The 17,104-nt window shown below is 45.1% G+C and overlaps 1 protein-coding gene and 1 pseudogene across 3 annotated transcripts in view; one reads left to right on the plus strand and one right to left on the minus strand.

Moving 5' to 3' along the window:
* MTCL1 (microtubule crosslinking factor 1) overlaps positions 1-17,104 on the plus strand; it is a 119,954-nt gene that overhangs the window by 73,954 nt on the left and 28,896 nt on the right. For all 3 annotated transcript variants that reach the window (XM_023754241.1, XM_006089277.3, XM_023754240.1), the window contains 2 exons: positions 9,220-9,450; positions 10,927-11,124. In XM_023754241.1, the coding sequence (XP_023610009.1) occupies positions 9,220-9,450; positions 10,927-11,124 (429 nt within the window). The remainder of the gene's footprint in view (positions 1-9,219; positions 9,451-10,926; positions 11,125-17,104) is intronic.
* Positions 14,371-14,759, minus strand: LOC106697258 (annotated as a pseudogene).

Below are 17,104 nucleotides of genomic sequence, written 5' to 3' on the forward strand. Positions count from 1 at the left end.
ATAAAAAAAAAAAAAAGAAGAAAACTCATAGTGAAAGGCAGTGTCTCGGGAGCATCCCTAGAAGGGAAAATGGTCTGAACCAAAGTTAAACATCCTTTGTTGGGACAGTTTTATTCACTAAGGCATTTTGCACAGAAGAGAAAACCCAATTATGCATGCAAACATATCATATTTGAAAATATCATTTAAAGATAACACATATTTTAGGACCAGCTTGGTGGCTCCATAGTTTTTCCTTTTATTTTGAGGAGCCGAATGTCCGCCCTTATGGAGTCTGGGTCTGGGATGCTCTGTCCCTCGGGTGATGTCACCCTGACAGACAGCTTAGCTTGGTCTTTGATTATTACATTGGGTTAAAATGGCACAGCAGACAGTTCTAGAAAAAACTCCTACAAGCCTTTTAATGAAAACATCCGGAACTCATTGCTTACAACGGCTTTCCTCTCAGGCCATGATGGAAAGGGTACACAGGCCCCCAGCAGGGCAGCTGACTGACTACTCCCGTTGAAGACACCCCGGGAACTGGGCGAAAGGCAAACACGAGGCTTTCCTCTAGAATGAGGCCAAGACTAAGGCTGCGTGCACCCGCAGCAGTTTATTCCCTCTTACATCACCCTTGAAATTACCACTGATTATCTGCATAAGCCAACTGCTACCACGTCTGTACTTCCTCCAGTCCTTCGCCTGTGTGCCTTGGGGAAGGGATGGGGCCTTAGAGGACACCTAGTCTCAATGGCTTAACAGAAGAAACACCTTTCTGACTTTCAGCTGAAGTTTTAAAAAAGGATCAATTTCTCAAGTTCCATTTGTGAAACACCTCCCATGATTTCTGCCTTATAGATTTTCCTACTTAGGGAAAGGGGGAAAAGGTAAGTTCTTACTTTGGAAAATTCACATGTTTTATGCAGGTTAAATTATTACTTGTACTAATTGTACCAGTAGTACCAGTAGCAGCAATAACAACAACAGGAGAAAAGTAAAAATCTACATTCTTACACTGCAGCATTTTAGCAGATAACAAATCTGTGAAGAAAGCCTGCTGCTCAGATGGCACATATAACAAGTCCAGGAAGGGAATGGCATATCCACGCCCTGCCCTCTGAAAACAGCCATGGGCAGAGAAAGCTGAACTCAGAATCTGTTAACACCCACTGACCCATTAATGCAACCACACAAAAAATTAACTGGTTGAAAAAAAAAAAGGATTTCAAATGAACAGTGTTCCTGTTGCCTATTTGTCTCAGTAGATAGTAGCAAGATTCTCACACCAGGCACCAGGTTCTTCCCTGACTTTGCCCCCCGTGAGAGATTTCCATTTGTTAAGAGAGAGCAATGTATAGAATATGTGGTTTGGAATGTGCAGGGTACCTTAAAAATAGTTCTCAATGAGGAGTAGCCAAGCACGGGTACTGGTCAGATTTCAGATATAAATGAAACCAAGCCTGTGCCCAGAGGATTGGGTTTCAGAAATCTCAAAGGGCTCTCTTTCCCCAGCGCCCCCTTTATCCTTTAATCAGTGAAACGCACGGAGCATTTGTGATCACTTATGCCTCAGCTGTGTCCTACCAGCCAGGATAAAATGATGTGTGCTGGTTGTATGCCAAGCATGTGTACACATTTGTTGACCTCATAAACTGCTTTGGGAAGAAGCAGTAACAAAACTGGCCAAAACAAAATGGAACTCACCAGAATATGAAGTCACGGTGAGAGAGGTGGAACAGAGTTCTAGTTACAGTAGTGTTGTTAGGTGATAGCATTGTTGATGCTCTCATGGAAAGCATTCCTTTTTTTTTTTTTTTTTTTTTGTAGAATGAGGTAGTGCAGTTATCTCCTTAGGTGTGGGAGGTAATTTACAAGCCCCTTTGAAGATGTCCAGGAAATCGGCTGTGTACGTGGGTGTGGGACCCAGCCGTTAGGGAAAATCATGGCCAGGGTTTCAGAACGTGAACAGGGAAGGTGGTTGTGATGTGGAGATGAACAGGCCTCCACAGCCTCAGAACCAAGCAGGGATAGTATCTGTTTACACAAACTGCCTTCACAGGGATGTCAAGGTGAATTCATTTGATGTGTAATCACAATCTTAGGTAAGTGGGCAAAGGATGGTTTTAGAATCAAAGCTTTGGGAGTCTGGTCATGAAGGGAAGTATTTATTTTCTGGAGGAAATCTGTGTGTTACGTGAAAACTTTCCTCCGAGGTATGTGGCTGTGCGTGGTTGTGTTGCGTAAGCTAGTTCTGGACAGATACTTTGCCAGAGCCTGTTTGCATTTTGTTTTTGTAACACTGGGGTGACGGCATGCCGACTAGGAGACTTAGCTGTTGTAGTTTTAGTATTCCGTCAGCAAAAATGAACAGTGCAGGAAAGTAAATCTTCTAATAGATGATCTAAAGTTTTCTGTTGTTGACCAGTCTCCACAGACACCACTGGAGCCGCTGTAGGTAAACCAGATGCCCCCGAGGAACAGGCCTCCAAAGGGGTGTGCAGACAGAGGGACTGTTCGTCGAACAATATGCCTGGAGTATGAGACTCGTGTTTGTTTAAACTGAAAATGGTTTATATAATTATTTATTAAGATTAAAGCTGAACTAAATAGTTTAGTGTAATAAATAGAAACTAAATTAATATATATATTTTTTCTTAAACGATAAGTTTAATTAGGGTGCCCATTTTAACATCTAATATGGAGCTTTGGGCTAATACCGACTGTGTTAGAGCATGGAGGATTTTTACAGTTTAAATGTATAGAGTAATATGTCATGGAGCAGCGGGGGTAACCTGAGAACCCAACTGGACAAAACACCTAAAGAGCCAGATGGGAAGCCCCAGGAGGGCAGGGATCTGGGGCAGCTTTACTTCCTGCTATTCCCCTAGTGCAGCCGTGGGCAAACTACGGCCCGCGGGCCGGATGCGGCCCGTTTGAAATGAATAAAACTAAAAAAAAAAAGACCGTACCCTTTTATGTAATGATGTTTACTTTGAATTTATATTAGTTTACACAAACACTCCATCCATGCTTTTGTTCCGGCCCTCCAGTCCAGTTTAAGAACCCATTGTGGCCCTTGAGTCAAAAAGTTTGCCCACCCCTGCCCTAGTGCCTAGTATGATAGGTGCTTAATAAAGATTTGTTGAAGAAAACACTGCATATAATATAAATTGTCCTTTAAAATATATAGCTGAATTCCTAAGAAAGTTAAAAAAAACTTCAAGAGTTGGAATTGATTTCAGAATTGAAAACCAGAGCAGTGTCAGTGGCCTTTGGGTGAAGTGGGTGGAAAGTTGCCAGAATTCACACCCAGAGCCTTGGCTTTTAATAGCTCCAAGAGGACAGGAGACAGGGCCTTGGGCCCAATACAGGCAGAGAAAGAAATTAACCAGGACCCTCAAAGGGCTGCACGTTGTGAAAGCCCAAAACTGGAAAAATATCTGCCTATGGGAGAGGAAGGCAACAGGGATCTTGTCCACCCACGTGGAGTCCCCCCTCCCCCTGTAACTGTAAGGACAGCCAGCCTCGCCAGGACCAGGCTTGGAACTGATGTCACCTGGAGGTCCAGGAATCCCTAAGGAAAGGAAGGTTTATGTTCTGTTGCTGGCTTTTGCAAACACGAAGCCCCTCTGGAGGCACATTGTCGGCCCATGTCACATATGAGATCATAGCTAACTCACCATTGAAGATGACCTCACAATGCAAAATTGCAAACACCCAAGCCAAAAACGCGCACCTGGCGCAGGAGTCAGCCAGTGTCCAACGGCAGGATCCAACGCTAAGACCTTCAGACTCTAGAATTATCAGAAAGAAACTATAAAATAAATGTGTTTAAAATTACGAAAGATAAGCAAACAGGAAAAAAAAAAGACTCATTATTGTAAAGGGCTCCACACATTAAAAAACCGTAAGAAAGAAATGAGAAGTTAGCCATTGGAGCAAATTCAATGTGTAGAGAAGTGCCTCTCTTCAAAGAGAACCCGAAACCTTGCTTAGCAAATATAAAAGACTACACTAGTGATCTTTAATAACTAACAAATCAAAGAAGCATTAATGTTCTCGGGAGTTCTTGAAAGTAGGATGAGCTTACGTCTTTCAAAAATGTTATCCCAAAGTTGGTGACTCCCCAGTGTGTCTGATTTTCTCTGTTTAAATCAGTGGTTCTCAACCTTCCCAATGCCGCGACCCTTTAATACAGTTCCTCATGTTGTGGTGACCCCCAACCATAAAATTATTTTCGTTGCTACTTCATAACTGTAATTTTGCTACTGGTATGAATCATAATGTAAATATCTGATATGCAGGATGTATTTTCATTGTTACAAATTGAACATAATTAAAGCATAGTGATTAATCACAAAGACAATATGTAATTATATATGTGTTTTCCGATGGTCTTAGGCGGCCCCTGTGAAAGGGTCGTTTGACCCCCAAAGGGGTCGCGACCCACAGGTAGAGAACCGCTGGTCTAAATCCTTCTTTCTGTAAACTCTCTCTTGGTCTTCCCATATGCTAAGGGAAGTGATCTACCCTTTTATTTTCTGTATCTCCTGTTTTGGGGGGTGTGGTTTTCAATCGCAACAACTCAGGTAACATCAGATTAGGAAGAGCAAATGAAAAATAACAGATTAGTTAAAGGTAATCAGAATGAACTAGTGAAATGATCCTGGTTTTTATTGTAACAATCCACTCTCATTCCTAGCTTTATAAATCATCTGTCCTCAGGTAGCATAAACCAGTGGGTAAAACTCATGTTTCCATTTTAATGATGCCTAAGGTTTTTAATATGACAGTGTTTCCATCTCTAAAAAACATGTTTCAAAAGTAGTAGGGAGTAGAGAGTGACTCCTCTATCCTTGCCGTTTGGACATAAAAGGCATGAAAGATAGACTACTAATAAAAAGAGTTTTAAGAGATTCCTTTAACTATTTTTAACTCGAAATGTAACAAGCAGATTTTTGTGCAATTCCCCTTAGGCACAGACTGTGTGCAGTGGAGAGACCGGAAACCATGTGTCTGTTAACTGGAGGAGCCCCCACCCCAATGACTGTGAGCATCCAGGACAGGACCGCTGGGAGAAAAGGAAGGCAGGACAGACTCTGATAAACAAGCACGCAAACAAATTAATTATGCAACTTAGACATGTCTGAACTTGGTTGGGCAGGGAATCTAAGAGGCCGACTGTGCGTGAGGGGTCATGCTTGGCTGCCACAATCGCCAGCTCTGATCGCCCTCAGCATTTCATAAAACTTTCTAGGAGCTGCTGTGGTAGCAGAGATACCTCTGGTGTACCCAGGCTCCCTGCTCAGTCTGGGTTGTGGTCACTGCGGTGTTTGAAGTTCAGGAGACAGGCACCACTTACTGACTCACCTGGTCTCCTAGGTGAGAGGTGCAGGGCAGGTGGAGTTGTCCTCCCCAGATAACATAAGCGCCCAGGGAACTTGCCACCAAGTCACTCCACTGCTGCAGCGCACATGCTGTGTTGCTCCATGCATGTCCCTGGTCTGCCCGGCGTCTTCATGCCACGCAGAGTTCTCCCGTCCACTAAACCCCCTCCTTTATCACACTGATCAGCTCAGGGTTGCCCCCTTGTACCTGAACAGAGGAGCTACAGGGTCAGCTTGCACAGGCGACCCGGCTGCATCAAGAGGAGACAGAGAAATTTACACACAAGATCGGAAAGGTAAATATGTCACGTGGATTTCAGCACAACCATGTCTCAGACCACAGAGCCCCTCCAGAGAGATGACAAGATATGTTTTTTTAAAAATATATTTTTATTGGTTTTTTACAGAGAGGAAGGGAGAGGGATAGAGAGCTAGAAACATCAATGAGAGAGAGACATTGATCAGCTGCCTCCTGCACACCCCAACTGGGGATGTACCTGCAACCAAGGTACATGCCCTTGACCGGAATTGAACCTGGGACCCTTCAGTCCGCAGGCCGACGCTCTATCCACTGAGCCAAACCAGTTAGGGTGACAAGATATGTTTTAAAAGAACGCTGTCTGACCTCATGGGCTGGAGGTCGTATGGAAAGGTCATCCAGTCCCGCACCCCACTCAGACACTCATGAAGATAACTGTCTTCCTTTCTGTTCTAAAATATGCTTTTCAATATTTACAGTGTGGTTTCAGGGAGTTCTTAATATCTAATCTAAATTTCCCTGCATCCAGAACCAGCAAAGTAAAGTAAAATAAGGGCTCTATTGCAACTGGACATGAATGTGTGTCGAACAACTTTGGTGAGGTGTCCCCCAACACACCCAGGGCAGAGGAGCCTCCGCACCTCAGGAAGTGCGGAAGTCGTGGGACAGCGGAGGCCTGGAGGCCTCAGGCAGTGGAGGAGAGGTCAGAGGGCGAACCAGGAAGGGGCATTCCCAAGAGGCTGCAGATGAAAGGACAACTCACCCTAAATCGTTGTCTTCAGAAAACGTTCATTAATTGAGCTGTGGCTTCATTAGCTCTTCTAGCTATTTTAGAATAAATTGTTACTGGCTAATTATCCTTTATCCATTAGATCCTCTCCCAGGGCGCCCAGTAGGAAGGATTCGCAGACACAGGCACTCTGCCAGGGGCCTCCCTGAGGACTGCCCAGTCCCTGCTGCCACCTCAAATCTGTAAACAGATATGCGGGCTCAGAATCGCCCTTGCTGCCTTTTCCCCGTTGTATTCTCAAAATATACTTGTATTTTTATTTTTTTATTGGGAAAGATACTTGTACTTTTAAAAACAAAAACCAGTTGGTCTTGACCAGGGCACCGCGATGTTGTAAAATACATGTCTAAGGTATCCAAGAATTTAACTCATGGGCCCCCACGTTGTCCATGGTTCTGCTCATCTAAGTCGGTCAAACCTGATTAAGGGAGCGCCTTCTGCACCTCAAGGCTTGGGGAGAGCAAAGCTGAGTGCTGAGATCTAAGTGCTCTGCCAACCTCCAGCAGCAGACGCACGGCCCTTTTAAACGTTTCACTGATAGGTCCAGTGTCACATATTACAAAAGGAAAGTAGTTTCATATTACCCAAAAGGTAAATTCCTAAGTAAATAACCTTTTTTTTTTTTTTTTGCATTCCACCAAAAATCCTGTTTGAAAATGAGTTTATTCCTGGAGATGCTGATAGCCAAGTGGCAGGGTCCCAGGTGCTTCTAGTGCTTGTATTCAGGGTGAAGGAGTGTGTGGAAGAGGCTCCCAGACCTTGGCCCCAGGTGGTGTGGTGTCATCCAGGCTTGTTCTGAGGGGAGGGGAAAGGAAGGGAGGGGGTCCCCTAACACACCCCAGGGCAGAGCAGCCACTCTGCGCCTGGGGAAGTGCGTGGAGTCTGGAACAGCGGAGGCCACAGGGCAGGGGAGGAGAGGTCAGAGCGAGCCAGGAAGGGGCATTTCCAGGAGAGACTAAGACAGCGGTTCTCAACCTGTGGGTCGTGACCCCTATGGCGGTCGAACGACCCTTTCACAGGGGTCAGGGGTCGTCTAAGACCATCCTGTATATCAGATCTTTACATTACGATTCATAACAGTAGCAACATTACAGTTATGAAGTAGCAATGAAAATAATTTTATGGTTGGGTCACAACATGAGGAACTGTATTTAAAGGGCCAGAAGTTTGAGAACCACTGGACTAAGAGAACACCCCCCAGTGCTGCATCTCCTCTTCCTAACACCCTGTCGCCTCTGGAGTGAGTACCTGCCAAGAGCTAGGAGCTCTGCACAGCATTTCCTGTTACCTTAACCGTTTTGTAACTGAGGACGTAGAAACTACCAGAGGCAGTTAGTGGCCTAACGTAAGTTGAGAGCTGGATTTCCAGTACAGTAGGCTGCCCCTTACCTACTCTGTGCTGTCCTTGTGTCCGGACAGGGGAGAGAACAAGGGTGGGACTCAGGGCAGCTAAGCTGCTGAATTGAATCCGCTAGAAGTGCAAACAAATCTGGTGCTAGGACAGTAGCCATGCAGTCATTGCCCAGACCAGGGACCTCCCTAAAGCTGTCTCTGCTCTTCACTGGCCTTCAGCACAGCCACATTCATCGGCCCAGGCAGTGGTAGTCATATTCCCATGGTTTCCACACGCTAACCTAGTACTTTAGGAAAACAAAACAAAACCCACTGCCTTGGTTTTTGGCGCAGGAGGGAGTGTTAAATTAGGAGAGGACAGCTGATAATGATCCTAACCCTTTTTTCACCCCACTTCAGCTACTGTAGGTATCCTTTTTAAAAAATATATATTTCTTTATTCATCTCAGAGAGGGAGAGAGAAATAGAAACATCAATGATGAGAGAGAATCATGGATCAGCTGCCTCCTGCACGCCCCCGCTGGGGATCGAGCCCACACCCGGGCATGTGCCCTTGTCCAGAATAGAACCTGAGACCCTTCAATCCACAGGCTGATGCTCTAGCCACTGAGACAAACTGGCTAGGGCAGACTATAGGTATTCTTGTGCCCTTGTCTGTAAGATTAAGATTTTATTCATATCCTTTTGCTTAGTCATTATTGACATGTAATAATTGCTTATTGCTTGGAAGAGTGCCAAGACCTGTGCTGTAAAAGCAGGAACTTGATGGAGAGATGGAAAACATTTCGTTTTAGCAGAGCTTTTATTTCCTTAAGACTTACCCACATGTAATAGGAATGTGAAATCTTAAGCGTGAAAGTGGATGTAGGTTATGGACATGCTTCCCTGTTTGCTCACCACCATGAGTGGAGTACTTCGTGTTTGGAAAGAGCGTCTGGAGGCCCCAGCTCTCCTTCGCAGGCTCTCTGTGGGCCTCTTCTCAGCTTGCTGTTCTCTGTCAGGGGCTGGGGGTTGGGAGGGGTCAGAGGGCCCAATAATTCAAGGGGAAGGATTCCTCCTTCTTCCCCCTTCACAGTTGCAGTGTGCCTTTGTGTGCAAGCCCAGGTTCAGAGGCAGGTGGAATCTGCATTTAAGTGAGCTATAGCCATGCATCCAAGAAATAATTTTCCTGAAGGCATCCCGAAGCATCTAAAAACACCAGGGGAGACGTGACCATGAGAAATTATAATACCTTACCTTGAAATAGCACTTTCTTCTAAATCAGAAAACTCGGAATGTTTTATAAATAGTGAACGACTCAAGGAGTTCACCAAACTTCTGTTGGTTTCTGTTTCAGGCACCACATGCAAATTGGTATGGATTGAATGGCAGTTTGAAAAGACTCTTAGTTTGGTTTGGGTGGCACATGGGGATCACTGCCTGTCACACTCCCTTTTCTTCGGTTCCAGATGGAGGAGGATCACCTCTACGCCCTGAGGTGGAAGGAACTGGAGATGCACAGCCTGGCTCTGCAGGGCGCCCTCCCGGAGCGGACCTGGAGCGATGAGAGGAATCTCGTGCAGCAGGAGCTCCGGTCCTTGAAGCAGAACATTTTCCTTTTCTACGTCAAACTCAGGTGGCTGCTGAAGCACTGGCGACAAGGGAAACAGATGGAGGAGGAAGGAGAGGACTTCACTGAGGTACCTCCACCCGGATTCACAGGGAGTTCACTGTTATTTGCATCGGTTTTGTTCTTGACCCCCAGGCACTGCCGTGCCCCTCCCCGCTGCACACAGTCATGTTCTGTTAGTTCAGATTGTTTTGTCAAGTCTGCCCCAGGCGATGGAAATGCAATGGGTTGTCCAGTTATATTCCAGCCCAAGGGTTCTGGTCTGTCCTTTGACCTCGTTGCAAGAGTATATGGGTCAGTAACTCCGTTCTGCAACAGTGTTTTGCTGCCATCTCTTTTGTCGCTGATTTATAAATTTATTCAAATGATCACCCTGCCATCCCTGACTGTCTCCCTCTACCTTGCTAGTTTGTAAAAACTAGTTCTAAGTTTAAATTTTTATTCCTAAATGTCAGAGCCCATTCTGCCAGTGCAGTTTTATAAGGGTTTCTTCTAAGCTCCGGGTGGGTCACTTCCTTGCTGCCTCTGAAATTTGTGTGTGTTCTCCTAAGAAAGGGAACATGCCTCCATTCCAAGGTTCATAACAGAACCAGAACAGTTGTTTGTTTTCAGATGGCTCTTTATTGATTAAGCAGAGTGGCCGTGAGCTCTCTGTGAGCGCAGGCTGGTATCCACACTGCTCGCCACTCTGTCAGCTGCTTCAGACACTGAGCATGTTGGTTTCCTTTTAGTCCCCAAAGACCTTGCAGCTGCTTTTCACTCTAGTGAGCAGGGTAAGTAATTTTAAGTCATCCTATGATTGGGAAGATACGGTGATCCTCTTTCCTCAGGGTGAAGAAAGTCTTCAAAAATTAATTCAACCTGCTCCCAAATATCCATGACAGAAAACCATCACTAAGCAAAACCTAGAAGTAGTTGTAAAGTTTTGTCAATACTTTGGACTTTTTCCTCTAATTTAAAACCATAACTGTAAGCAATAATCCTAAAAAATAAAAGGCTAATAGGCAAATTGACCGAACGGTGGAACAACCGGTCACTATGACGCACACTGACCACCAGGGGGCAGGTGCTCAATGCAGGAGCTTCCCCCTGGTGGTCAGTGCACTCCCACAGGGGGAGTGCCGCTCAGCCAGAAGCCAGGCTCACGGCTGGCGAGCGTAGCGGCAGTGGTGGGAGCCTCTCCCACCTCCGCATCAGTCAGACATCCCCCAAGGGCTCCTGGACTGTGAGAGGGCGCAGGCCGGGCTAAGGAACACCCCCTCCCCCCCAGAGTGCACGAATTTCATGCACCGGGCCTCTGTAGTTTATAAATAGTAAAATGTCTAATCTTTTCTAGTAAACTGTAGTTACTAAACTGCATGCTATATAAATGGAGAACGTGACCAGTGAGTGAAAGAACCATCATGAGCATATTAGGGGGAAGGGCTGAGAAATGAAGAGTTGATAAAGCCCATAAAATGGGTAATTATCTTCCAACCATAAAAATCAGACTGCTCAGCAGAAGGATTTGGGTAAAGCTGTGATCCTCTTCTCTTGCTGTTTTCAGAGTGAGCACCCAGAGCTCTACCCCAGGCCTGGGGAGCTTGGAGTCCAGGGGGACCCAAACAGGGCCAGCCCAGACCGAGATGACGATGGTCCAGGCTGCGGTTCTTCGGTGGGGGAGCATTCTCCACACTCCCCCGTGCAGATCGGTGACCACGGATCACGGCTCCAGCCTGCAGATGGAGGGCAGCTCCACGGGCAGGTGGGTGCCGAGTCCCAGCCCCCCATGCTACCCACACCTGGGAGAGAAGACTCCAGTCTGTGTCTGTATCATTTTCCATCATGGGCCGGTGTTCTGGGGAGCAGCAAATGTCTCTGGCGGTCTGTGGCTGCCTGTTGCTGTAATTTTGCTAGAAGTCACATCATGAAGGCTTTTACGCTGATGTCAGCCTGTTAGTTCATTTGGCTTACACGTATAAATAAGGACCACAGGAGAGCAGATTGGCTGTGTCCCCTGAAGGCCAGCAAATGTGCTGCAGACAAAGAGAGAGTATTCTGTAGAGTGGTCTGAGGCCATATAAAAGCTGACCGTTCTTCCAAGGAACGAATACTGAGTGCCACATGTCCAACATGGAAGGAAAAAGGAAGTCCAGGGCTTCTGTGTGGATGTTCAGCTGAATGGACACTTGAAAATGGCACTAATTTGGTAATATAATGGGTAAGGAGGAAGGGACCAGTACTTTTTTATTGTTGTTGTTAATCCTCACCTGAGGATATTTTTTTCCATTGATTTTTAGAGAGAGTGGGAGAGATGGGGAGAGACAGGGAGAGAGAAACATTGATTGGCTGCCTCCCGTACATGCCCCAACCAGGGCCGGGGACCAAGCCTGCAATTGAGATACATGCCCTTGACTGGAATCAAACCTGAGACCCTTCAGTCCACAGGCCCATGCTCTGTCCACCGAGCTAAACTGGCCAGGGCTGGAACAAATACTTTTTAAAAAATATCCCCAAACATGTAAAGTGTTTCAGGTTCTTTTGGGGCCACCTGATATATAAAAATATTTGATGACACTTAAAAAAATTAAAGAGGTGGGATTTCAGTGTAATACTAAGTAATTATTAGTGTTCCTAGAGGCCACATTTATTAATTATTAAACAGATAGACCTTGCTTAGTAACCCAAGATACTATTGCTACCATCCAAATTTTTTGCAGTTTTATATGAAACAGCAGCCTTGGTGGGCTTGGAGTGTTGAGACCTTGTGAGGCACCGGTCGTTAAAGCTTCCTCACTCCCAGACTTCCTCTTCTGAGTCTTTTTGGACCCTATGTTGCTTCACTGAGAGTTCCATAGGGCAGAGCCTGAGGCCCCAGCCCTGGACCCTGGCTCTGGGGTGAGGGGCAGGGCCGGAGTCACTCTGGGAGGGCGGGTGCAGCTGCAGCCGCTCAACCACAAGCATATTTGGGCACTCCCTCTGCAGGGACGCCACAGCTGCAGCCCCTCCCTCAGCCCTGAGCCTCAGAGGGTCAAGCGGGAGAGGCTGTGTCAGCACTTGGCCTCAGATCCAAGTGACAGAAAGTGGTGATGTGTGAGCACAGGCCTGGGGAAATGTGTCCTTTCCCCCTTACTGCTTTCTCTCCATATACAAATAAGATTTTCACAACTGAAGAGCTGCCTCTCTCTCTCTCTCTCTCTCTCTCTCTCTCTCTCTCTCTCTCGTTTATTGTTTGTTTAATCCAGACACATTCAAAATGCAAACTGAAAGAATACTTTTCACCTGAAACAATTAAACTAGATTCTACTAGCATAAAATACCTAACACATGACAGCAGTAGAGATGATAATCATTGTCCTCTATATCTACTAAAGCAGAGATGGAAAGCCAATTTGGTTGCAGAAATGTCATAAGGATAGACTATTATCATTAAAAAATCAACAAATAACAGTAATGGTAGACAACTGTTTTTACTCTGGCTCACTGGACAGGGGACAGTATGTTAAAATTCCACGGGACTGCAAGTGAACAGTCACCACGTAGACTCCTCTGTGTGGTGTTTTAATGATTTATTCCTGGTGAGCAAAGATGGAGGCTGAAAGACTTTGCTCTAATTTTCTATTACCCTGAACATTGGCCGTTACTTTTGGTGCCAAGCATTTTTCATGAGTGGCAGGACAATATCCTGGATTTCTAACATATATATATTTGGGAGGGATAATAGTTTCAAGTACTATACATTAAAAAGTATAAAAGTCTTTTCAAAGGGAAAAAGAAAAATCCTTAAACCCCCAAAATGGAAACTATTATTATCTGTGTCCCCAAAATATATGCAATAGTGTAAGACTTTCTCATGGAAGATCTCATTCAAAGGGAAAAAAGGGACAGATTTAATTTTACTTATATTGTCAAGTACATGAAAAACAAAATATGTGCATCATTTGCTAGTTTACTAAATAGCAAACAGTTTTCACAGTTCAGAACCAGTGTGCTACTGCGTCAAGTGCGTATTTGTTTTTACCAGGAGAAGAATGGAGATGCCTTCCAGGCGAACAAGCAGCTCTCAGTGGTCACACTGAAGAGCTGTTTTCTATGCACCCCCACCCACCCTTCCATTTCCCCCACTAATGTGACTCAAGAAAGAGGAATTTTCAAAGGCACTTTTAATTACAGTTATTAGGAAGTTCGTCATAATGCCAGAGTCCATGGGGAGAATTTAGCTCATGGGATGAATTTTACAACAATGACTTAGAAAATAAAATGCTACTTTGCAAAATAATCCTTTAAAATCTGCCAGTTTTTTTTAAACAAATGTTATTTATTTTAATGAAGCTGGTACAGACAATGTCCACTTAAAACCCATATCCCAGGCCAAAAAGTACAAATAAACTAAAAAAGAGCAGTGTTCCTTTGTACCCACTTCTACTCAAATAACTTTATTAACTGCTAATGAAAATTAGAACTTCCTGGGATCTTCTGACAAGATTTTTCTCTACTCTTAAATGCTTTCTCTTTAGCCTTCATCCTCACCGTATCTGTCATCTTGACTCCAACCACACATTCCTCTTCTTTGGGTCCAGACCCTCAGATTTTAAAAGTAGCTTCCAGTCAAGGAAAGGTCATTTTCCATCTCCCCCTGAAAGTCATAGTCCCGGAGTGCGGCTAACACATGCTAGAACCTCGGGGCCGGGTGGCAGTCGTTATGAGCACCTGCATTGGCCGACCTTATTGATCACAAGCCTGAAGTGCACGGTCCTGGAAAAGGTGCCTCCCTGCTCACACAGGTAACATTTCAAAAGGACAGGGCAATGCGGAGGAGGCTGAGGCTTCATCACCCAAAATCAGCACAATGAAAACCAACAATAATGAATAATGGGCACCGGAATTCCCATTGCCAGCTGTTTAAAAGAAACAGGGTGCCAGTTTTCAACCCATTTTGAACACTACTTTACAAAAGAACTGTTTTTAAAAATAAAAAAAGGTTTGAGAGGAAAAAAAATAGAAAGAATATCTAAACCGTTGAATGACCCCCTGTGTGTTCCTGATAAACTTCAGTCACATCTTCTTCCTCCATTCCCAGTTCTTCTGGAGTGTGATTATCAGCAATTCTCTGACCTCCCCAGAGAAACCCCGCGTGAAGGCATTGGACTCCCAGTCTTCAACAATATGAATCTTTCAGTGCCTTGAGATGTGTCGTCATTTTCACGTTGAAGTGCATCTCACGGCTATCCTGTCCAAAGACTGAGTTTAATGTATTCTCCTTCCTTCTTACCCCCATGTCCTTGTGAAGGTTTTGCCTGCTGGACGGACATGGGGATGGTGGCTTCACGGGGGTCTCCTCCGCACAGCAGTGGCCTAGGGTAGAGTGAACCTCGCCCCAGGGTTTACAAATCTGTCTCTCTTCCCTATAGCACAGCACTGTTGCTGGACCAGTTTTATTGTTTAAAAAAAGATATTGGCCACCAATACTATAAAGTATCTGTGATGAACTCAAATAGTATTTCTTGATTTCCATTTAGTTGAAAACCTGCTGCACTAAGATCATGCGTTGGGTGTTCCTCACATGCGCGTCCAAATGCTTTGGAGAAGAAGAAAAAAACGTAACATCTGGTTTTCTAAACCAGAGTCATGGAAAATTTACCCCTGGGGTGAAAACTGATGTAAAGTCACTCAGCTGGAACCTCGCATTCAGTGTATTTTAATATCATCTCTCCTTTCCTCCTCTTCCAACGCTGATTTTTTAGATCTTCCCCTTCAAGTGGTGAGGGACCCATGGGTTTTCACTTTGTGCAGCAGAGGCACGTGGATGGACTCCCAAGGTAGTGCCCAGATCGTGGGAATCAGCTCTGCCTTTAATGGACCCATCTCTCCATAGTCATTAAGTGCACACTGCCATCCGCCCAAGGACAGAAGATGAGTGAGCTCCGCTATAAGCGACAGCTGGCTCCCTGAGACTTCCCTTAGAAGGGTTGCCCGCTCTTCAGTGGCCTGGGTATTAGCTGGGCAGCCTGGGTGTCTGACAGAGCTGCCGAACAGAGCCACAGCCTTTCAGAAACTCTGAGAAACCCCCCTCCCTGCCCCGCAAGGTGATAAGCAGAATGAGCAATGACGCTGAACTTCTTTCCCAAGGATAAACTCACAAGTAACAAAATTTCCCAGGCCTTGATCTTTAATTTGTGTCATATTGAACATTCTCCAAGTTGAACACAGTAAATGGCAACATTGATCACATACAATGAGGTAAAAAAAAAAATTACATGTATTGAGTCAACCTTGGAAATAGATCATGGAAACCATCAGGTTGGAAAGTGGTTGGCTGTGCGAATGCTCCCTGTTGACTGGTCTTTGGCTGTGCCATCTGCAGCAGTGACCTGATTGTCCTTGCGAACAGTCAGCTTGCCTTGTGGCAGAGCAGAGGCTGGGAGTAGGCAAGGGCATGTTAGATAGTTCTCATTGAGCTCCAGGATGCTTGCCACTTGCTGCTGTGTTAAGCTCTCGAGACTAGCACCGCTAAGGATGTGTGCATTTAATATTCATTAGTAATTCCTGAAATCAAGGTTTGTTTTTAAACAAGGTGACTAATAGTGCCAGAATTATGACCCCATGTTTCCAGCAGCCAGTCTTCCAAGATTTGGATTAATTTTTTAAAAAGAGAAGTTACTTTTTCATTCAGGGATGTGACATACTATTCTTTATTAAAGCATCTAAGTATAAACATAAGGAATCTAATCTAAAATTAGAGCAGGATCTGATGCAGTGTTGTTTCATATTAGTCCTCCAGTCTTCAGCGGGGGCTGGTCGCTGAAGAGCCTCACTCGGGACCGAGTGGGTCCTGCTCCCTGGGCCTTTGTCACTGATCCAGGACTCATGTGAAGCTCAGGGGCTTCAGGGGCTACCCTGAAAGTAAAACTCAGCCCTTCTCCTATAGCCAGAGCGCCTGTGGCTCCCTGAACCTCTCAGACTTCCACTCACCGGTTGCCCAGCTACCCACTTCCTGGCGGCCCCTCTTTCTGCTTTGCTCCAAATGCAGACACTTCCAGAAAGAACACCTCTTCCAGACCAGGCCTGCATGTCAGAACTGTGACATGCCCTGGCTTTCTTTCTTTTCTTTCTTTTTTTGTAGTAAGAAAACTCTCTTCTTGAGCCTCAATAGCTTTTACATTTTGATTTTGTATGTTATGCCATGGTTCATTCTTCAGACTCTGCAACCTCATCTCCTCACCTAGGAGTCATGCAACTTTATATAAAAGGAGCCAGACCAGAGCTTACGATTATGAATCACTTTATTTTTGCTGTTTACTTTTGTTTGTTTGCTTCAGTTACTGCTGAAGGTGAAAAGTCACAAGGACTAACGGGGATTTGAGGAAGGTCTCTCTCTGCCCCAGTCCCACCTCCCTGGGTTAACCTGGGTGTGCAGTGTACAACATATCTTGATTTGCATCAGACCTGCCCTGGTTTCTTTGAAACCTTTGACTGGTATATCTGGGTTTATAATGTATTAATATATGTCCATTAGTTCTTTCATACCCTCATTTATTCTTGGGAAGCTCTCAGTGTAAATTTTGGCCTGCAGGCACAGAGCCCTCACGGCCCAGATCACCTGGTATATTCTCAGCCAGAGGAAAAATGATTTCTTTACATAAATGTGTCTGTCATCTCTGTAAACCTCCATCAGAGATCATATTTTCACGCCAGTCTTCAGTGACTCAATTGTCTTTTATCTGTGGGGGAATAATGGTTTTAGA

Source organism: Myotis lucifugus, unplaced genomic scaffold (assembly GCF_000147115.1).
Source record: "Myotis lucifugus unplaced genomic scaffold, Myoluc2.0 scaffold_58, whole genome shotgun sequence".
Lineage (NCBI taxonomy): Eukaryota > Metazoa > Chordata > Mammalia > Chiroptera > Vespertilionidae > Myotis > Myotis lucifugus.